Here is a 23,624-nt window from a genome sequence, read left to right as displayed (position 1 = left end):
GGACAATTTGATGAACAATATAAATATAACATCTTCAAGTGGAACTTCCTTAATACAGGATTGCAAAAATAGCACAGGATTCCCCTGTGCAAAGACAGGCGTCTTAGAAAACTAGTTTTTGAAGCATGGTGCATGCAGGATTTTGTTTATGTTATATCCAGTTTGTAGTTTACTAATTCTATTATTTATAGAGGTTCCTTTGTGCTTGTGGATTAACAATGTTATGAATATTTTGCTAGTACCACATGAGTTATGTGCTGTAGCTTTTTTGATAAAAATCTGCAAAAGTACATGCTGGAGATAAAAGCTGTTGACATTTTTCCAACCATTCTGTTTTAATTCAATACTGACATTTGCTACCTTGTCAACAAAGTCTTGAACATGCTTCAAAGTCTTCAGATGAAAAAGAAACTCAAAATTCGAATAGGTTACCCCTTCTGCTCTGTCTCTGAGAGCTGTTCTGTATTCTATGTATATCAATCTCCTTTTCTTCCTCAAGTATGAAAACAATGTGTGTGGTTATGGGGTCTTAGTAGGCATAAGTGAACAATTAGTATTTAGGAACTAATTGAAAAAGCTTGTCTGTGCAACTGTGTATTATTAAAAGTAGCTATAATCAATATTTTTGTTATAATAACCAAATTCCGATAGGGTGATTGATTTTGTGCTTAAGCCAATGTTCACTCTTTTCTTAAAAACATTCTTTTCTTAAAAGCATTTTGCCTAGATGGCAAAATGAGTGTTTTTGGCAGACTTTAATTATCTTAGCAGTGTATACACACTTGAGCAATTTTACCTCATGAGCAGCAAACTATTTGTATTGCTTATAACTGCCTCTTTAAACTTTGCAATAGAGCCTCCATCATTGAGTGTTTCAACCCTTAAGTACAGGATTTTCCTTTCTGGCACCTGGGCAATACTGACTAGGGATTTTGTTGCTGAAATGTTAAGCTCAGCTGCCTATTGGCAGGTAGAGAACCGTTCCTTTAACAGCAATTTATCACTTCCTCTCTACTTCCACTCTTTGTTAAACCTGCCAGTAGTGTTTTAAAACTTAGGAGCTTTTGAAAAGTTTAACCTTTTATCCTTCTTGGAAAGCAGATTACTGGAAGGTAGCTGTGAAAGACAGCAATAGCAGATACTGCTGATTCATGCCATTATCTTCTCTTTCCTGCTAATAGGAAAAATAATACCCTGTTTTATGGATAAATACATGTAAACTCCTAGACAAACTGTCAATCTAGCCTCTGGTGGAGGTACTTTTGAAGTGCCTTTCATAAGCCTTACTCTTTAAGTTTTTTTGGCCAAGTTCCTTCAGCCATATCGGAGTCTAAAGAGAATTCTTGCTGGATGTTAATGCCCTGGAGAATAGTTTTCTGCCTTTTTCTGTTATGAGCAGAGACAAATAAGTGTTGTTAACCTCATCTCTCTCTTCTTAACACAAGAGCTCTAAGCGAGAGTGGAAGCCTTTGGAGGACCATAGCTGCACAGATGTACCATGGCTGCTCTTATTCATCCTCTTCTGCATAGGAATGGTGAGTAAACCTCAAAGGATTCTATGAATGATATATTGTTGTAGAGTTCGCATTCATTAGAAAAAAGTTTTACAGCTCTTCATTCACTTAGCCACTGGGTATACTGGCATGGGGTCTGTCATCTGTGGAACAGAAATGGGTATTATGTGCACATCAAAGGCCTTTGGTAGGGATCCATAACTTATTGTTTGTGTCACTTCCTGCTCCAGCTTCTCTTCCTCTGAAACTCTGGTTTCATATGTAAATGTTTTTCGCCATGTCGAGGTATTCCTAGACTCGTGTTCCTTATGTGACTGTGGAAGTCCCAGAAATTTTAGATTTGAATCTGATAAACAGTTCTGTGAATCAGCCAACATTTTGTTGAGAAATAAAGATTCTGAATATAAAACAGTTGACTTTTCTTCTTGGGTGCTTAGTAGAGGCACCTGCTGTTAACAACCATATTACTAATAGTAAAATCTTTCTTTCTGAGTTACCCCAGCTTTGTCCTGTCTGATGAAACTGTCCCCTTGCTCAAAACAACCTGATGAAACTGTGCACTTTATACTAAAAAACAAACCTCCAAGACATGCAGATTACTGAAAACTAGAAATATGCTTCTTTTCATCTTGTGTTGTTTTGTGGATTTATATATGATGTTCTTGCTAAGCAGAGACTGTCTGCCACTGTCTTGTACTGCTGTGTTGCAAGCAGTAGCCCACAGGACTTCGGGAGTTCTGTGCTGTCAGCTTTCTTTTCTACTGTCCCTTGGTCTCTGGTCTTTGGAAATATTCAATTTTTTTTTTCTTTCCCCAAAGTGTTTGTCACTGGCTGCACTTCAAATGTAAAGACGATGCTTTTTTGTTTAAATCCTACAAATTATGTTCTCACTGTAATGTGAATATCTTAAAAATCTTAAAAAACACAGTACTTCCTGAAGCAAGCAGGGTTTTTTTTTGTGGTTATCCTGCCTTTGTTGGTGTTCCTTACTTACTCAGTCTATACCTACCTGTTTCCCCAATTATAAATTAGTCTGCTGTGGGTTAGTGTCCCAGATTTTTCTATCTAAGCAACATAATATACAGAGCAATTATCCTGTTGGGTCAAGTACTCAGTTGGTACTTCAAGTGAAGTAGTAACTATGATGGGTCAGGAGGGCATCCCTACGCTGTTGTAAATGAGATTAGATGGGAGAGGAGTTACGTGTTTTCCCTTACCCAGTGTGTAGGGAAAAAAATACTGAACCAGCCAAGAACCTGAGTACTATTGTATGTAAAATGTATGCTAGTATGTCCTTCACAGAATAGTAAGGGATCTGAAAAATTGAAAGTGAATTCTGGAAATCGGCTTTAATTATTGCTTGTGATAGCCTTTTGCTCACTTTGTCCTTGTTTTTCCACTTTGAGCATTAAGTCTATAAGTGCATTAGAGCATTGGGCAGAGAAGGATAATGACCAGCTTGCTGTCTGGAACTTCTCTATAGTGATAGCCGGTCTGTCAGAGAAGGTCACGGTCCTGTATCTTTGGCCCTTTGAAACAACCTACATTTTAACTGTTCTGTGCTGACTTTGTTACCTGTTATCATCTCATCTGGTCCTGTCACTGCCATCTGTTGCTCCATGCGTTTGTCTCAGCTGTTTACTCTGCTTCACCTTCTCAAATCTTAACTTGCCTCGTGTAAAAAACAGTTCATTAGTGGTAGCAGAGTGGTTGACTTCTCCCCATCAGTGGTGCTGCTAGAGAGATAATGACTCTTTTGGGCCAGCCTCCTATTGATATCATCACTGCCTTATCTTAGCTTTGCTAGTGAATTGTCTCTGAAAGTTCACAGCAAGACCTGCCTGACGTGGATATTTTTCCATGTTATTCTGAATCATTTTGCATTCTTTTGCTCTGTATCTGTTTTCTTCCTGTATTTGAACCCAGCACCTGGAACCATAGCGATCTTGACCTGGCCACTTGCTTTAGAGAGTTTCCTTGAAAGAAATTTATGTCAGATAGGCCTCTTCATTCTAGCTCATCTTTGAAAACACGTAATTTGAAGGAAGAAAATAAAATCTTAAGAAAATCTGGATTGTCTGGAATCTTCTAAGATGCATACTAACCCCTGACAACTCCAGCTCTGCTTGTAGCTCTCCTTCACTTGCCTGTCTTTGACCTCATCCACGACTTGCTGCCAATATGATTCTCAAAAAAACAACCTACAAGGTTCTTAACACCCCTTGTAATATGCACTGTTAGATGTCTGAAGTCTCTTTATGTCTTGTGTTGAATTTTATAATTGCACAGTGATTCTCCATGGAGGGTTCTTGTCTCACCTTCTTTGGTCTGAAAGAATTTTTAAAAATACTCTGCTAAGAAACAAATGAACTAAACTGACTTTTTCCAGCTGTCAAAGAGAGTATTACTAAACTGTGGGATTCTCTTTTCCTCCAGGGTTTTATCTGTGGCTTTTCAATAGCTACAGGAGCAGCTGCAAGACTGCTTTCAGGATATGACAGTTATGGAAATATTTGTGGACAGAAAAATGTCAAGGTGGAGGGAATAAGCAACAGTGGTCTGGACCTCACACACAAGAAGTGAGTATGTGATTCAAATGCTTTATTCTGTAAGCCAGGAAAGGCAAAACCTTTTTTCCTTTGAGAGTGGTTTTCAATAAAATGGGAAACGGGATAGGCTGCCTCATTGCTACTTGTTCTTCTCCACTCTTTTATAGAATAACAATCTTTTGTAACAACCAGCAACAGTACTTGGAGAGTGTATGTTGACAGATGTGCAATATGGATAAAGCTAAGTCATTGAAGAATTTCCCTTTCTTAGCATCCACTTCATGTAGGAGATTGTATGAGGCCACTGAAGAGTCTCGTTAGTTAGAATTTTAGGTATGACAAGTGTTCTCAGATTTGAGAGCAGGCCTTTGATATTTATGTGGAAAAGGTTTGCTTTTGATGTTTTATTCTCAGTTTCTGCCACTGAGTCTAGGGGGAGGTGGGCCATATCTGACAAATTAAAATGAGACTTAGAAATTTAAACTGTAAGCAGGATATATAGAAGTTGCTTGTGGAGAAAATGCACAAAGCATTTAAGCAGTGTCATGTGAAAACACATGCTTACAGGTCAGAACCACCTTAGGTATTTCCTATCACGCAGTAAAAAAGCATACTGCAGTAGTAGTACTGGAGCTGAATAACAAGAATTCTGGACTGAAGGACTGAAAACCTGTGAACATCTGTTGAGGACTGTCTGCTGGTCAGTGCTCAGAATGCATCTGTGGAACTTGGATGACTTTAGAAAGTAAACTACTTAGTCGAACCTTAGAACAGTGGTATTAATTTCAAAAAGGATGATTCTTTCACTGTTGATTGCTCCAAAGAACTAAAATATCTATAATTTCTGAGTATGATAGCCTTTTACTTCACAGTTGACTTTCAGACTAACAGAAAATCTGTAATTTGCGTGAATTATTTCAGAAGGATGCTTTCCTAAGATCTGCTTACTTTGAGTTGCTATGGTAAAGATTTCTAAATAACTGATTTAAGATTTAATGTGGCTTGGTAATTGGTGTGTTATCAGAAGAATTTTACTTAAATAAAATAGCCTTTTTCTTCTGTCAAAAGGATAATTTCTTAATCTAATTACAGTTTCCAGGAGAGTTGAAGAGCTTAAAAATTATGCAGCATAATTTTCCAGATTTTATATAAATCTTTTTAGCGCTTTCTAAATCATGTATGTTCTATACAAAATTGTATTTCTAGTGTTGTGAGAGAAAATACAATATTTAAAATTATAATTTTATACTTGCTCACCTTTAGAAAGAAATGGTGTCTAAGTTTGTGTGAAGGCAGAGAAACTCAGACACCTTATTGAAAGGTAACAAAATGGTGCAATTCTGTCTCCTTCATGACAGAAACCAGGCCATCACGAGGAGAAACATCTACCACTACTAAATGATTTCCCTTTGTAAAGGCAATATTGAAAGACAGCAAATAAAAATAGCTTCAATTTTTAATACAGGCTTTTTAACACAGAGCCCGTTGCTTGTCGAAGTTCTAATAAGGTTCAAAAAGATTATGTTTTCTTAATAAAGATATTCTGGCTTGAGGCATGAGCTAAGGAAATGAATGAATGAACTAATATGGGATATGATCATCTCTGTTTGGTTGAGACTGAGAGAAAACTTTCTGCCAAGGCAGATTATCCTGCAACTGTTCAGAGTGAAGTACAGTTAAGGGTACCCAGCTTTGGAAGAGGCCAGTTCTTACATAAGCGAATGATCCTTCCCACTCCTGCACCCTACGGCTTTTTAAATTTGTTTGGCAGTTTTTCAGAAGAAACTATCTGCTTTGCATCTGTCTCTAGCAGATGGAGTTTCTGCAGTGTCTGAGGTGCAGTTCATAGGAGTATTTAATGCTACCTTATAGGAGTAGTTCTCAGACGGACTGTAAAAATAAACTTTTCTTAAGGCCTGTACATTTCAGTTTGTGTAGAGAAAGAAGGGGCTTTAAGCTCTACATATGTGGTTCTGGAAACATGAAGTTCTTGTTTCATTCTGCTTGCAGGGTAATTCTGTCTTCGTTTCCCAGTCCAAAGCAGAAAAGTTAAATCATCTGTAAAAATAACGCTTTCTTCCCTGTAAATAACAGCAACCCATAGGCACTGTAATGAGAAAGTGAAATGGATGTGGTCTGAGTGGTAAAGGTGTGGAGCACAGTCCTCATAGGGGTAAGATTTGATCTGTGTGCATCAGTTATGCTGAAACCAGTGAAAAGAACAGAATTTTTTATTTTTACAAATAAAACACAATGTGCTCTGGAGTCAAACATGAGATTATAGTCTAGTCTTGGCAGTGAACTCTCATTAAATGTATCTGTTTCAAAAAAGGTCCGTCCTTTTCATGTTTTGGCAGTTATAAGTGGGTTAAAAAATGACCTTTTATTTGTAAATAAATGATGGCTCTGGCAGCCAAATATAAATCTCTGAAGTGCTAGTTCAGTCTGATTTTTAATTTTTTTGTTGTTGTTGTTGATTCTTTGCTGCTTGGACAGAATTCATGTACTCAAGTGTAAGAAGATATGTATAGGCTGCTGTAGGGGAGAGTTAGGGTAGCGTTCCACCTTAATAAGTGCCTTTGACTCAGGAAAATGCTTGGAGTTTAGGTTTTGCAGAAACCCAGTGAGAGATTGCAGCAGGCATGTGAAGAATTTGAGTGAAACTGTACATGCCCTACCCATAATTTGTTTAGAATGCATGTGATCACTTAATTCACTTCTCCATTATTGCCATAAGATGCTTGCAGATCACAGCAAATGATTTTTCTGTAAAGTACCTTTTTGCCTATAAAAAGATGTGTTGAGGGCTGACAAAGCCAATGACCGGGCAAATGTGTGAGTGTATAAAATACTTGAAGGTAAGATGCTCTTGTTGGAATGATTTGGCACCATGCTTTCAGAATCAAGGTGTAATGTATGAAATGGTGATGCTTGATCCTCCTGGTTTTGCAAAGGAAGAGGAGACTGCTGCATTTCCCATGGGCATGTATAGGTAAGAGGACACTTGTCTAGTAAGCTACCAGTCAGAAGCCAAAATTGCTGATGATTTTTTTCGTTTTTAACCTGTTGTCATTTTGAAATTATACTTTGAATTACTTGCCTAGAAATCCATATTTTTCTTTCAGAATTGAAAAAAGAAACACATTGAAATATAAGCTCAAATATTAAGGCATAAGGAAGGTTATCCTATAGATCCATAAAAAAATTCTGTGATGCATTTTGAAAAGCTGAAGTTCATTTTGAATTACACGCCTTGGGATAGATAACTTCCTGTTAATCTTGTTTTCAGACGCAGTGGCTTTTGAAAAGTTAAATGACCTCTTTCCTTATTTTCCTTTATGTATATGAATCAGCTTAAAATTAAGGATGAGCTTTAAATTTCCAATTTTTATTATAGTTACAGAGGTAGACATATTAAGAATTATATGTAGTTATTTTTACTCATGTAACTTTTTCATCACCCATAATTCAAAGTTTCTTTTTGATTTTTCAGAAAGTGGATTAAAACCAAAGAATCACAGAAGCATAGAATGGATTTGGGTTAGAAGGGACCCTTGAAGATGATCTAGTCCAAACCCCCCTGCCCCGAGCAGGGACATCTTTAATTAGATCAGGTTGCTCAAAGTCCCATCCTTGACAGGCCTTGAACACTTCCAGGGATGGGGCATCCACAACTTCTCTGGGCAACCTGTTCCAGTGTCTCACCACCTTCACAGTAAAGAATTTCTTCCTTATGTCTACTCTGAATCTACCCTCTTTTAGTTTAAAACCATTACCCCTTGTTCTGTTGCAATAGGCCCTACTAAAAAGTCTGTCCCCTTCTTACAAGCCTCATTTAACTATTGAAAGGCCACAACAAGGTCTCCCCAGCCTTCTCTTCTCCGGGCTGAACAACCCCAGCGCTCTCAACCTGTCCTCATAGGAGAGGTGCTCCATCCCTCTGATCATTTTTGTGGCCCTCCTCTGGACCCGTTCCAACAGGTCCATGTCCTTCCTGTACTGAGGACCCCAGAGCTGGATGCAGTACTCCAAGTGGAGTCTCAGCCGAGCAGAGGGGCAGAATCACCTACTGGCCACACTTCTTTTGGTGCAGCCCAGGATATGGTTGGCTTTCTGGGCTGTGAGCACATAGTCAGCTCATGCCCAGCTTCTCATCCACCAGTACCCCCAAGTCCTTTTCAGCAGGGCTGATGCTGCATAAAGGTGACTGAAGATGCTTCCTGGGTTGTAGATCTGATACACTGAATTTCCAGCAGCAAACAAATTTTCATTTGCAGTGTTGAAGCATCTCTAACAATGTGATTATTTTGTTTACTTCAGTCTTTGTATTGCCAATCTAAGTTACTTTCTTAAGAACAAATTAGTCTATTGTGGATTCTGAATAACTGAAATTGCAGCAGAAAGCATGTAAGTACATTCTTCTAGTGAGAAACAAAATTTGTTGTGGTAACACAGTATGGAATTTTCTGCAATAAAATAACTTTCAATAAATCATAGGTTTGAAAACAAAAACCAAAATACCTTTTCCTCTGTAATACTTGTGCCTGTTGGCAAAATACTGGTATTTTGATTCTTGTTTTAGCTCCCAGAAATTAAAAAAAAAAAAAATCTTCTGTCTTCTTAGACCATAGATTGAAGCCACAGATTTGATATCTTGAAGTTTGCTTTGCAGCTGCCTCATTGCTGTCAGAACTGTCTTTGAACCATGCAATGCTGTATTTGAGTTACATGTGTCTGTTTAGGGTATGCCAACAGAGCACACTTCTGTCAAAACTGCATATGGCAATATAGTTGCATTGTGTCTCTAAATTTCCAGGCTTGAGTTAAAACTGTCATTTTTGTTTTTTTTTTTTTTATAAAATATTCTCATTTCTTCTGTCCCTTAAATTACAGCTTGGTCCTTGGGTTTAAATGACTGTAGGGAGTGGGTTGGATTCTAGATTGTTAATGCCGATGTTCCTGACTCGGTTTCCATAGCTTCCCTCAGTTATATATGTTAAGGGATGTTTGGAGAAACTTCTTGCCCAGCCACTCGAGCCAAGCCCAGTATGCCCCAGGACCCAGGGTCTCTGCCTGGGCTGAGGGCCATGGATGGACAGACACACACAGGACGCTGACGTGGCTGGATACGCAGGCTGGCCTTCAGCAGCACCCACATTCAGGACACACATCACACACAGGCCCAGGCAGCCATGTCTCCTCCTCCTCCTTGTTGGGTTGGCAGACAGAAGGTCACTAGTGCAGGCACACATGCGACACTCTGGCTTCACAGTCACCTTCACATTTGTGGATGCCCCACGTACCAACACACCACCCCTGCCCCAATCCTGGGCCCTATTTCCTGCCCCATGGGTCCCCTCTCCTTGGCAGCTGGTTCAGCGTGGTGCTTGTTAGTGAGCACAGGCCCCCCACAAAACGGTACTAGGGAGTAGTAATTCTTGCATACTGAGACTGGATAATAGAACCATCTTTGCATGGGGGAGAGTTAGCAATTGGCATGTAGACTGAAAGCATTCAGGCAGCACCTAAATGCTCTCTGAGAGCAGAAGGGATTTTTATTGATTACAGAAAGAAGTCCTATTGTGAGGACTGCAAAAATAGAAATGGCGTTTTATATGGTGGTTTGGTGTTGTTTTCCTGTGATGTTGGATAACATGAAGAGAGTATTTTAATGCCTAGCATATCACCAGAACCGTAGGAATTTGAAAGACTTTAACTTCAGAATAAAAAAAACATTCTGCATCTCTTATACCATGAATGGTCAATACTATATATGGTTAACATTTGTGATGAAATGTGTATAGCCAGGAGAAGACGTTGGCTTGGAAGCTATAATACATATCACAAACTGGCTTTTTAAATGGCAGTGACTCATCATATAGAATCTCTTTAAAATACTGCACTTTAACATTAGATAGGTCTACTTGAAATGTCTGAACAATATTTATTTCAAAAGAAATACTACAGTAATCTGCTCAGTCATACAGACCTGTGGTGTGAAAAATCATTCTAAACCAAAACACTGTTCTGGTATTATGTGTATTGATTAAAATAGCCACGGACTTTGTCTTTTTTGCAGCGTAAGTATAACCTTACAGGATTTGTTGGGTCTTTTTGGAAAATATCAGAAATCCTGAAGTCAAGTTTAAGGTCAGAGTGCATCTTTGGTTGTGAATGTTTAGACCTATGAACAGTACCATTTGAATGGACTTGAATCTGGTAGAGTTAAACATCCTTTCTGTGTGATCCAGAGATATATAAATATCCATATATTTGTTGTGCATATGAGTACCCAGATTCTCTTGACCCGTGCAGTTATGGTAATACCAGTTTTCCTGTGTTTCTGGGTAGACTGAAGGTTAATTTTGGCTGAATCCTTTAGTTTGAAATGAAAGTCATAGAGTACTCAAGTCAGAAGGGACCCATAAGGATCATCAAGTCCAACTCAAAACCTTTATTGTGTTCAATGTAATTTTTAATTAAAATAGAAGTAACTTACCTCTTTTCTTTCATAGGTATGTGTTCTTCTTGGATCCATGCAACATTGATCTAGTACATCAGAGGATCAAGTCTCTTGCTTTGTGTGTATCAGCTTGCCCAAGGAAAGAACTAAAAACTCTGGCTGATATTCAGAAATTTGCCGAAACTAATGGTATGCAAAAAGCATGTTTGTTTTGTTCAGATACTAGATATTTTCATAGGATTAAAAAAAACACTTGTGCATTATCTGAACTAAAAATAAAATATGTGTTAAGAAATATCAATAGAAACAATGTGATATTTTTATTAAGCTAAAACTTTATTAAATCTTACAATATTAAAATGCTTCTGTTCTGTCATGTCCTGGTCAGCTTGGAAAGCTCATTGTTAAAACAGGAGTACAAAGTGTAACGAGAATTTGAGGCAATGTCTAATTGTAGAGTATGTTCTCAACTCCTATGGAAATGTTCTGATGTTGCCGCTAAATAATAACGCTATTGAAGTGTCCTCACGTGTACGGGGCTAGTGAGGGCAATGCTGCTCTTGATCTGTGCTTGCAGCATGGAGCATGGCTGTGGATGTGAAAGTATTCCTGCTTTCATTCAGTGCTACAGTGCAATTCCTGTGGTTTTTTGTTCTCTTACACTTTCCTTTTTTAAAGAAATGTGCAGGAAACACTGTATGGAATAAAATGCACAAGAGGTAATCAACTTTTGGATGCTCTGAAAGAGAATAAAGTTAAGAATTAAAACACTTCGACAATTTTGAGTTTCTTAGCTGTTCAAGTGGGAACATTTTGTCTTAAACTTTCCCACTTAATCTTTGCGGTAAGATTTGTTTGCAAGATACTTGGCCAATGATGAGTCAGTCTGGTCAAGTTCAAAGGAGATCATTTTCTTTAGAAGGAAATGAAAAGCTGATTTCTGTTCTGGTACAGGTTATGTGAGTGCTTTTTGTCTGAAAGCAGGGTGTATTGTTGTGGCCCTAGGACCCCTGGTTCTTCCACTGCATTGTGCCTGCACACCTGGGTGTCTGAATCCGGGAGCTGAAGTATTGCCTGGGGCTGCACAAACAGGGATGCCAGCAGAGTGCAGTGGGTGGGCTGAGAAACGGGAGCTTTCTCCGGTGATCTGTGCACTGCTGGCAAGTACGAGCCCACAGCAAAGCCAGCCAGTATTGTAATACCATTTACTCGTTACCCCTTAACCAGGCATGACGAGTTTTTCTTAGCTGAGCAGGCCAGTTATTTGTTGTTGTGAAGTGAAGGTCATCAGTAGGGGAGTTTCTTAAGTACTTCTTGATATAATGAAGTGCAGTCATGCCTTACTGTACCACCACCGTTGTTTCTATGTTTATAAGTCAAGTCTCTTATTAACTGTGCCTGAAACACGTTCAGCGTAGCCGTCTTTCAAAGCACACCAAAACCCACTCTTCCTAAAACATGCTATGCCTTGTCCTCATGATTCTTCGTTCTATCTTTATTTCCCTTACTGGTTTAAGTTTTAAAACCCTAAAGTTTTAGGTTTTAAAAGCCCAATTTTTTAAATTAATATCAGAGTGAATGGCTTCACTTTACAGCAAGCTTGGTGAAAAGTATGAATCTTAGTATTAAAGCAGAACAGAGTAATTAATTAGTTTAAGTCCTAATTTTCAATATATGACGTCTGGCTTGTCAAAAATAGGTACTAAACTGACCTTTCCTTTTGTAGATGAAGACTGGAGTCACATGGTTCTGAAAAGTACTGTAATCACCAGAGTTATGTTTCTGTTTAAATGTACACTAACCTGTGCAGGTTCCAAAAAGTGATGGTTTGCTGCAAATTAACAGCTTAAGTATTCATCACCTTAAATGTTGCATACATACAGTAGAAGTTAAAGCATAATTCAGCCTTACAATAAAGCAAGAACGGTGAATTAATACCAAAACTGTAGTACTCAGTAAACAGAATAATTTTTCTGAGAGCCACTTTGTAACTATGATAGTGGGTTTAAATGAATTAGTACTAGGATTATATTTGGCAGTTTGTTTCAAGTGATCATAAACTCCACTGTAAAAGGAATAATAAGGAAATCTGAGGCCTTTGAATACAACTGCAGTGAGCTTAATTGCGATTTCTGTTTGTGATGATACCTAGTTAGAATTTAAAGTTCAACTGTCAAGTTCTGAAGGAGGAGGGCAAGACATACATGCTTAATTTCAATGATGAATTCTCCAGTCTTGCTCAAGAAGAAATGCTTAATATTTTAAATACATGGGTAGAGAATGCAGTCAACTCTTAATTTTGCTCTGCTGAGCCTTTGTGAAAGCTTTAACCCTTCCTGCAACCTGATAATAGCAGTTGTGCTGTAGGTAGGCTCTGTGTAGATAGCTGCACGTACATTTGAAAAGTTAGCCATTTCTGCCTGGCTCACATGCCGTTCCTGAAATCACTTTACTTTTAAATGTATCTTGGAATTCTTTCATGAGTTACTGTTTGAGCACTCTCCCATCCCAAAGAAATATTTTGTTGTGCCTCAGCCTGTCAAGAGGTGGTATGGTAAGTGCATTTTTTTAACTAAGCATCTTTATGAAAAGATGTGACACAGTAAAACAAAGTACAATATCTTTATATTGATTAATGGTTTTATCAATACCAGGTATAATCTTCCAGCTAGCTTAGCATTTATGGTACCGTCCCCAAAGTGGGACAGCACTTAATTGCCTGTACACAAAATGACAGAACTGCCAACCCATACGGTTCAGAGCAATTATGGCAGAGCTTGCTTTTATTGTGCAGTACAGCTTGTATTTTTCTGTAAGCAAGATTATAAATAAGCATTTGGGGCAGAGAAAATGCTTGCTTGAGGCTTGAAGATCATTTCATAACAAAGCAGCCTTTTGGCTTCCTGAATCAGTAATGATGCACTTGCTAATCTGCTGTAATTTGGGAAAAGAGCTGATTTGATGAATAATGATGCACTATTTCAGGACAGTAACTTCACTCCCAGTTCAACCTCACGTGCTCCCCCACAGTCAGGTCCTGCATTTCCAGCACCTTTCCATCTAAGAAAAGGAGACGTCTGCCCCCCTCGCAAAGCCTATCTGATTTTAGGAAACAAGAAAGTGTGTTCAGAATCTTGGCATCTTTTGCAAGAGGAGAAGAAATGGAAGGGAAAAGCTGAGCAATCAGCCACTCAGATCTTCATTCTGTACAAAGGTGCAAGTTGTGAAGTACAGGAATGTTCTGGAGCAACTCCTGGAGGTGGTGCAGAAACATGCAGCGTTGGCTGAGAACATTTTCTCATGTTGATCCCACACAGCCATGCCCATACTTCAGTTTGTAGAGCTATGGACTGGACACAACTGAGCATGTTATACATTGTGAACTGGCTGCTGCTAGCATCTCCAGGATTTTCTCATCCAGCAGAACACCTCAGACAGGGAGTACTTGGGATTCAGTGTTTTTGTTGGTCTTGGCCAACAAAAAGGATGTACTCTGAGTAATGTGACTGAAAGCTGTTTTGTTTCTTTTTTTTTAAGAAGGCTAATTGCTGCTTCAAAACATAATGTCCAAGGAATACTGCACTGCTCTTTTCAAGGTCTTACCAAATGATTTTGAAATATGCTTGAAGATATAATTCATAAATGACTGACCAAATTAATAATGAAATGTCATTATTAAAAAGAAACACTAAACAGATGGCCACAATTTCTTTCGTGTTCAGTGCAGTGATAACTGTACTGACTGGTCATTGTGGAAAGTAATATTTCTATCTGTTTTCTAAATAACTGCATGCAGATTTAGGAACCAAAAATGAAATTAATATTTTACAACGTGATGGTAGGCATCTCAGTTGTCAGAATTCTGTAGCTAGGCCAGGCTAGTTGAGGTCTGTGTGGACTTAGAGCTGGAGGTAAAGCTAGATTAAGTCTGCTACGGAGACTGACCTGAAAGAAATCAATAAAGGAAATCAAGCTGTCTGAGTCAAAGCAGGTCATCTCTCTGATGAGGAACCATAGGGGAAACAAAAAAAGGATTTTTCTTTTGTCTGAAGAAAATGACATCTTCATGTGTAGTAATCAAAGTACATCTTTGCAGAATACTGTGGGTACTTGCCTTAGAAATACTTGTCACATTAGTTGCTGCCAGCTTCCAACATTTTTATCCTGCTCCAGTGTTGTGTATTCCCCCCATCCCACTCACTCCTTGACTTTGTTTTTAGTGGAAGTGTGCTGGTTAGGGCTTAATCCTTTACTCATGGTTTTCCTGAGCTCTGGTGTACCATATTAGTTGTGGGTATATTATGATTAAGGAGACTCTGCATCACTAGGTCTTTGGGAACCTTGATGTGTTAATTCGGTGAGTGTAATTTTTTTGAATGGCTGGAATAAAAGTACAGTATGACTCTGACATATGGAGTCATCCACTGCTACTCTGCCTTGTTACCAGAACTGCCTGTCAGGGTTGTCTTGTGTAGGAAACAAACCCTTCAGTCAGAATGAAATAATTTTCACAACAGCAAGTGGCTGCACGTGGAGTCCGCCAGTAATATTGTGTTATTGATTATATTAATAAACCATTTGGGAAGGGGGAGGAACACTGAGGTAATAAATCTTGCTGCAGCTACTGAATTAGAATTACATGAAAAAAATATGGTATCAGTTACAGTGGAACAAAATGTTAAATGCAAAGGAATGCCTGCAGAAGGAAGTGGTGGGGGGAAAAAAACCAATGTTGTGCATGCATCATTTTACTTTAAAATGGTTAGAGCTAGTTGGGAAAGAGATCATGAAGCCACAGAGGATAGTGACAGGATTTAGGTGGAGGCACATCACTGTATGAGTGTGTAATGTTTATTAGTTTTGAAGAGAAAAGAGGCACTGTATTTTGTCTCAGTTCATGCTGTATTGGGATCATAAAGGCTCTGTTCTGGTCCTTCCTTGGCAAAGCGTTTTCTTAACTTTTTTTTCATATTATGTGTACACATACTGAGAAGGCAAACAACATGATCAGAAGGAAAGACCAAGGATTCTTTTGCTAGAGAAAACTATCAGGACGAATAAGGTCTTCAGAAGCGGGAATAGCTTAGAGAAGTTTAAAGAATTTGTATTACTTGATCTCATAAGTTGAGTAATATGAAACTAGAGGTCAGAAAAGAAATTATTAGGCATCAAAGGGCCAGGTTTTTTTCCACACAAGTTACGGTTGATTTATGAAACTCTTTGGCATGAGGGTACTTTAGATACCAAAGGATAAACTTTTAGAATAATAGTGTGTGAATATTTAATAGGTTAGTACTTGAGGATAGCTTTGAGCTGCAGGTGATGGAGATCTAAACATGCAGTAGGGGAAACATCTGCTACTGGACTAGATAGATTTTTAATTTCTTTCCAGAATAGCTGATTTTATTTAGCACTGGAAGAAATATGGATGAAAGAATGAGTAAATTAACATTTTTTTCAACTTTCTGTGCTGTTGGTAAGAATTGGGAGGATAGAGACGAAGATAGTCTGGGCTTTTTAATTCCAACTGAAAATGCATCTATAATTAATTCTGACTCAAATATATATAAAATTATATCTTAATGTACAGTTGGTTAGAACAGTAACTGCACTTAGCTATCTTAGTAGTTCTCTTTATGTTGTTAAATTCCAGAGACATTACAGATCTAAGTAGCAGGCTTTATGTTGTTTTTTTTTCTCAGAACGTTCTTGTATGCACTGCAGGATACTTACTTTCACTTAAGTCCCACATTTATTTGTAAAAGCAGGCTGTAATTTCTCTTGCCCTCTAATTCTCATTCTTTTTAAGGAGTGATGATATGTCTCTCTGCAACAACTTGGAGTTTAGATATATACAACCTTACTTTCTTTCCTCTAAAACACTCTGCTTCTGCAAAGTGCCAGTGGAGAGAACTAGAGAATGAAGCTTGCTTTCTTCACTGAGAATAAATCTGTCACGTTAAGCTGAAAAGTTCTGACTGCAAAGTGGTCTGTCCTATGCCGTCTTGCTCATTTCAAGGCATGACTATTTTTCTAGACTCCACTAGGCGCGAGAAAGTAGGTTTCCGTGTTAAGGTTCAGTTCTATCCTTTTCAGCTTTCTGCCTTTATTCCTGCACCGTTTGCAAAGCGGGGAGCTGCAATGTTTAGGTATGTCTGTGCAGTCCTCTGATGCTTCCACATTAAGTGCTACTTCAGACCATATTCAAATCAATGGCCAAAAAGTGGAGTTCTTGTTTTTTCACTCATTTCCACCTCTAATGCTAATCTGTGCACAGGTCAATGCTCCTTCATTTCTAAAAGAAGCATCAAATGCGAACTTCTCTGTTTATGGAGTATTCTTGTTCTAAAAACCCATAGGCGAATAGGAAACCTATGTAAGCCAAAACTTTATGTATTCTTAGTGCTTAAGTTCTGAGTAGAATTATTTCCTATAGTTGCAGACAGGGTATAATTACCATTGTCAGACCTAGCAGACAAAGAATGAAAATAGTCGGGTCAGCATTGGTGTTTTCTTCATTCTGTTTCCTTTCATAATGGCCTGAGCCTTCTTCCCCTTGGCAGGAGTTCGTGAAGAGTCTTGTTATTACTCCCTGTAGGCATGCTTTTTCTGGGGTCATGCAACATTATCCTCTTACTGGCAGAAGCCAGCAATGGATAGGAATTTACCAGCTTCTGAGGAAGTAGCGCTTGGCATCCGACCTCTTCTGTGGTTTTTCGCTGTGGAATTCACAGCAAAACTCCCTACAGATAAGTGAGCCAGTGTCTTAAGCTTTCACTTTTCTATGCCATGCTGCTAGTCCATCATACGGTAAGATAATAGGCAATGGTTGGCAGCATACCAAGTTGTCTCATTGCATGAAGCTTCAGACTGGTAACATGGTTCAGATTAACAGCTCAGAGCTGATAGAGTTTGACAGGTAGATTTGAGTCAGGCACTGGAGTGAGGAAAGTAGAGAAGTGTTAAGAATTTTATCCCTGTGAGAGTCTAGGAGCTTTGTCCTTCCTGGATACCCGTGAACTCAACCCCTGTCGATACCTGGCTGTCAATAACTCATAGTTTGTATTGTATGGGTTGGTCAAGCATAATCAACTGTGAGTCATATATTCACAATGTTAGCTATGTTTTTATTGGTGACAGTTGCTCATAAAACATCCGGAACCCAAGAGGAATTAGCACTGGGCTGAAAGTACAGAGGCCAATAGTTGTGATTTAAACAGTCTCACTCCTGCTAACAGTTCTGCACATTTCTATGTCTGTGATTATCTGGAGTTTGATTCCTTGTTAGAGGACTTACGTTACTGATAGACTAATAGGATGTTGCTTCAAGAAAATGCTTAAAATGGAATAAGATGTTGAGTTATTTAACTACAATGTCTGCTTCGTCATGTGATCTTTTACAAGTTAGTTATGTCGTGTATGTGAACAATACATGCATACTGTCAGTGAGATTTGGAAGAGTGAGACTATACATGGAAAATTCTGTAAATTACCTTACCAAAGCTGTGGTTCCTAATCTATCAGACTGTGCTTTGCCATGTGCCTCTGAAAAGGGGTATGTGGAGCTGTGCCTAACTTAAGCAGAATGTACTTCTAAGGTGACTGTTCTGCTCCTGGTGCTGAGCCTATTCCAAGTATCTCTATATAGTTCTGTATTTTTCTGCTTAAATCCTCAACTATGAATATGAGTCCATGTTTTTAAATCTGGAATTCCTTGGTTTAGTTCCTGCTAACACTGTTGAGAATGGGATCCAGACCCCTTGGTGTGTTTTCCACCACTATCATTTGGCCAGTATTAGTGTCAGTGGTTTCCTCTGTGGGCTGGTCCTCTTAGCAGGTGGCTGCAGAAGTCTTACCATCTCTCAAGCTGTAAACTTTTATATAGATAGTGATGCTGATGTAGCAGAGGTTTTGTGTATGTTTGTTTGCAGCACAGCAAATACAGGAAGGAAGGCTGGACTGGAGCTCTGGTCTCTAAAACTAGTTTTATCTGACCAACTCGGCTTAGTAGGCAACTTCCCTATTACTGTCCTGCTGTGGGAACTGGAGGGGTATGTCTTCTCGTTCTGTGTGCTATGTCCTCTGAGTGCACAAGACCTTTAATTTGTCTTCTTGGTGGGGAAGAATCTTTGAAATAAGGGTTTGGTCCTCAGTCTTCATCCTGGCTTTGTACGGCATCTTTACGTAATTTGTGCTAACTGTAGTTGTTCCTCAGAAAGCCAGAAATAGTGGCTGTTCAGCTCCTTACTAACCCAAGCCTAGCCAAAAGGGAAAGAAGGCGGCTTTTAGAGGAAGTGGTGGGTTTCACTTCTACAGCTAGGTTAAGCTTGAAAGGAAGGTTTGTCTTTTGAGATACTTTGCTCTAGTCATGCCCCCAAAATATTCTAATGGCTGGAGCAAATCTATTCATGGAACAGAAGCTGTGTTGTGTCTCCAGAATATCACTTTGTAGATGAAAGCACCAAATACAGCACTGTAGGACCAGTAAACTCAATATGCTTACCAGTAGCACAGCTTTTGGTCTGCGTAGTTTAGAAGCATTTCTGTTCAAGGTTACAGCATGTTGGGATCTCAAATCCAATCCCTGTATGTCAGTTTGATGTTATTCACCTAATGATTTCTCTAGAATAAAATAAGTGCAGTGCTGTAGGAAGCAAAGGATATATTGCTTTAATGATTTTTTTTTTTTAGTTTGTTCTCTGAATTCTACCCATAATGTTTTTGAAACATTTACGAGTTATAATAATTTAAGAATAATAGTAGTGTCTTTGGTAAACTAGTTATCTTATCTTAGCAAAGTAGATGATACAAGTTCTTCTTTAAGCTTTTGCAGGCCTTGCAAACTCAAACAGCAGTAGTAAGACTGGACATGCTAAGACAGTCTCTACTAACCCAGAATAACTAGTGGAGGGTTTGGCAAAGCAGTACATTCCTCCTGCTTTCACACACTTCTTCCTATAGGACCTCTTATTCTAATTATCCTTATCACTTAGCTTTTGGCCTATACTAAAAAAAAAAAAAAAAGTAAATGCAATCTTCTTTTTCCTTCTGTTTTTAAGATAAACATGTGACACTCTCTACTGCTGCCCCTCCATCCGTTGTTTGTAAACACATTTGGTCTCGAAGTTTTCACGTCTACAAGAAGAGATTAAAATTTTGCAGCAATATAGAGGCTTTTTGTCCAAAAATAATAATAATCACTTTTAGATATTACATTTACAAATATGAGGTAAGGTAGGTGATTTTGTCTGATGTCTGTTTATCTGATGCCATGTTTACCACATAAGCAAGTAGAGGCACAAGGATTCATATCAACATTATAATTGAAAATGGAGTTCAGATATTTTACCTGATACCTTCTCATTGCAGGAAATCTTAACTTTCTTCAATGGTGTATTTACTGTTTTTGACCTACCGGCAAAAAACGGATTTGTAGAAGTGGTATTTAGGTAATGTTCCAGAGACTGCATGGGATAGCCTGCTCTGCTATTCTCTGTCTTCTCTTTCAGTCTGTAAATAGAAGATGTCTTTTCATAGAGGTAGCAATGGAGCAATGGTAAACAAGATTTCTGCAAGTAATATTCTACAACTTCTTCAAATAATACTTCTGTTTCATGTCATGCAGACCAGGATATGGCTGTTTGTCAGAAGTCTGGGTTCAATTTGGGTGAAAGTGTGTATGTGTTGTCCTGATGCAGCTTGTAGAACTCTCTGCTACAAAGTATTTCTGGAGAAGAGACTTTCATAATGGAAAGAACTGGATATTTTAGGGGGGATCAAGACATCCATAGTTTATTACATAGGCAAAAGAACACCAAAAGCTATGTATCCAGAGCCCTTGCACTGGGGACTAAGCAATCTGCTAGCGCACAAACTTGGGAAGAAACTCATCTTTGCATAGGCAGCTTATACCGTTGGAGACATTCTTACCTCTTCTTCCAGTTTCTGAGAGACCCGTGCTCCAATCTGATTTGGCAGTTGCTATATTCCTAGAAGCATTGGCTCAGATGTTCAGTATCTTGATTAGAGACAAATGGGAAGAGATCTGTCTGGGTAACGTACTTCCATTAGGCAAGTGTCACATACTGAGGAAAGTTTAAATTAGGTTTGAATTTGGTTGCAGGCAACTTGATCTTTATTGTGCTGTACCAATTTGTTTATAGAGTTTGTTCAGCTTCGTTAAAAGCTTTGGACATCTAATGCGGTCAGAGCTTGTGTTGCATTTTGAAAACGCCAAAGCAATCCCAGAAAAAAGCACTTGAATGTTTTAGTTTTTTTCTATAATGGGTGTTGTCTTATGCAATATTCATGCACTAAAAATGATTTAAAAAAAAGCGTGGTGGAGTAGCAGGGGAGGAGGACTTCAAAGTGCCCTCTCTTTTGCACTGCATTGTGAAGTAGCCTTTTCGAATTAAATACACAAAAGTTGGAAAACCCAAAGCTGAATGAAGAATGAAGAAGCTGATTGTAGCCCTTCCGCTACACGGAAGCCCGTGTTGGGCTTGATTCACTGTTCTGTTACAGGAGGAACTGTAGCATAACTTTGTGGTAGTAACATGAGGAGCTGCAGAATCAGGACCTATCTCAGCTTGAGTACTGTTTGTAAATAATAGGAATTTTTGTGGTGGTTTTTTTTTTCTCCATTGGTGTTTTGTTGTTTTTTTTTCTCTCAACAGGATCCAGTCTGTGTAGCTATGAACTACAGCCATCTGAATACACTACAGACCCAAGGGCTGCCAAGTTATGTCCTAAATATCCTGTTCCAGAGAGGTAATATTGACATCTTGTTTGATTGAGGGTGGAGGGAGCAGAGACTTGTTTTGTTCATGAGAGAACATTCATAGAGAATACGTAGCACTAATTTATTCTGTTTTACAGGTGGATGTTTTAGTGCATTATTGCCACATGTTTTTAAAAGACATTTTGAAAGCAACTCTTAAAGAAAAACCCAAACTATTAACGCATGTGTTACTGACAGTATTGAACTGGTATCTTCAAGTTCTCCTCTCTCATGTAACTGATGCTGGGCTGAGCATCAGCTGTTTTACTGCCTTTCACCTTATAGCCAGCTGCCTGTCAGCAATGCAGATCAGAGGTAATTACGGCGCACTTTGGATCTTCAGGAAGGAAAAGGATATATTCAGACACAGCTCTCTGCAGTGACCACTTCTTACACCTTACCGAAGTCAGATTTAGTAAATAGCTTCTTTTATCATTCTTTCAGTCCCCAAATCATAGAATCACAGAATCATAGAATCGTCTAGGTTGGAAGGGACCTTAAAGACCATCTAGTCCAACCATCAACCTAACTCTGACAAAAAAATAAATGACCAATATGAGGATGGTCAAATACCAAAAGAGGGCTGTATTTTATAGACAGATCGATTTGAGTTTTATTGTTTAAAATATTTTACTAGACTGCTTTTTGCGAAGGATGAGAGGAGAGTTTTTAGCTCCAGAAACTCTGCTAGGTATGCTGGCTTGAGCTGTGGAGATGAGCATTGCTGTGTGCACACCCTTCTGTCAGTAATTCTGCTCACTCAAGAAGAATCGCATTGTGTTTTCTCAAAGTTTAGCTTCTCATACATATTCAGTAGTGGGTTGTAAAGTCAGACTTGCCCTCTGCATCATTTTCTGTTGTGGTTTTATTAAATGCTATAATCAGGTCACTTCTAAAAACCTTGATTTTAAAACTCTCTTGTCTGCATGGTAACCTCTCCAGTGAATTTTTTTTTATACGTTGTAGTGACAATAAGTAGCAGCTGGATAATAAACTTTTTTTTTACTTTTCCCCACAGCAGATTAATATTCCATGCAGCTAACCAGCTGTTACAGCTGTAATACAAAAACAAATGAAACTTCAGTGCCAGCTTGCATACTGAAAAGGCTTGTCAGTCTTAATTTTTGCCAGAATTATAGTGACTTTTCTCACTGTGTGTTCCCATGTCATTCAGTCTGAATGAATACAGCTTAATAAGAAAACAGGAGGATAGAACAATGTGTCAGAGCTCTAATGACACTATGTAAATTCCTCACAAAAACTACCTCAAGTTATTTTTGAAAAGCTATTTTGTAGGTGGGAGTATTTCCCCTTTTTTATTTTATATGAATAAAATGCTCAATATGATTGAATATTTTCTGAGATTGAAAAGGCCGAACTTAATGCCCTAAAGCAAAAAAGGCCACTATTGTATCTGTAAACCACTCTGTTTTTCAGATTTTTATAGTTAAATTATTTGAGTAAATTAGTGTAATTTGGAGGGTAAGTGGAATCCTGTGGAGACAAACAAATGAAAACCCAACACCCTGTAGGCTGAAGCATTCAGGGAGAGCTTACCTAACACTTCTGTTTTCAGATTGGGTCTGTCAGAGGTATGAACCACCCTCTGATTCCCATTAGGTCCATGGGATGGAGACAGCGTAGGCTGTGAGGACTGTCCCTTGACGTTTTCTGTTTGAGGGCCAGGCAGTTGAGGTTCCACCTCCTACTGGACTCTGATCCTCCAGCTTAAGGCACTATGTCCAGCTTTGACAAAGCACTGCAGTCTAGCAATGCAGCCAGCAATACGTGTGTCTTCCAGAAACTGTGCATAGCACATCTCAGCCTCAGTAGAGCATGACTTGGCTGTTTGGTTTTGAAATAGAGGACCCTAGAGGAAAACCTATCCAGCTTTTTGCCCGCAGTGTTTATCAAACAGTTGTGCTGAGCTGTGCCGAGTGGCTGCTCTCTAGAGGATATAAGCAGCAGGTAGCAGTGGCACTCCAACCAGGCTCCACACACACAGGTTGCTATGTATGCCCAGGTGTAAAAGTGAGGGGAGAAGGCCCTCCTCTGAAATCTAGTACTTGAACATGTTAATCAGATGGGTCTCTTAACCAAGTATCTCTTAATCCAAGTATCATGTTATTCTCAGAAACGTGTAATTCCATTTTGGTATATAATATACCAAGTTATAATCAAGAGGCTATATAAAATAGTACAGGTCACTGAGAAGAGAGCTATTATTGTATTTTTTTATTAAACAAAATACCTTACCTCGCCCTCTCATTCAGTTAGAACCACTGAAATAGCAGCAGATCTCAAAAGGTGGATTCTTA

The 23,624-nt window shown here is 38.7% G+C and overlaps 1 protein-coding gene across 3 annotated transcripts in view; it reads left to right on the top strand.

Moving 5' to 3' along the window:
* Positions 1–23,624, top strand: part of SLC44A1 (solute carrier family 44 (choline transporter), member 1) — a 65,258-nt gene that overhangs the window by 14,398 nt on the left and 27,236 nt on the right. For all 3 annotated transcript variants that reach the window (XM_014958140.1, XM_014958141.1, XM_014958139.1), the window contains exons 2-5: positions 1,446–1,535; positions 3,951–4,093; positions 10,579–10,715; positions 21,203–21,296. In XM_014958140.1, coding sequence (XP_014813626.1) covers positions 1,446–1,535; positions 3,951–4,093; positions 10,579–10,715; positions 21,203–21,296 — 464 coding nt within the window. The remainder of the gene's footprint in view (positions 1–1,445; positions 1,536–3,950; positions 4,094–10,578; positions 10,716–21,202; positions 21,297–23,624) is intronic.

This window comes from Calidris pugnax, unplaced genomic scaffold (genome assembly GCF_001431845.1).
Source record: "Calidris pugnax isolate Ruff unplaced genomic scaffold, ASM143184v1 scaffold317, whole genome shotgun sequence".
In the NCBI taxonomy this organism is placed as follows: domain Eukaryota; kingdom Metazoa; phylum Chordata; class Aves; order Charadriiformes; family Scolopacidae; genus Calidris; species Calidris pugnax.
Note: the sequence above shows the minus strand (reverse complement) of the source record. Positions and strands in the feature narration are given on the sequence as shown.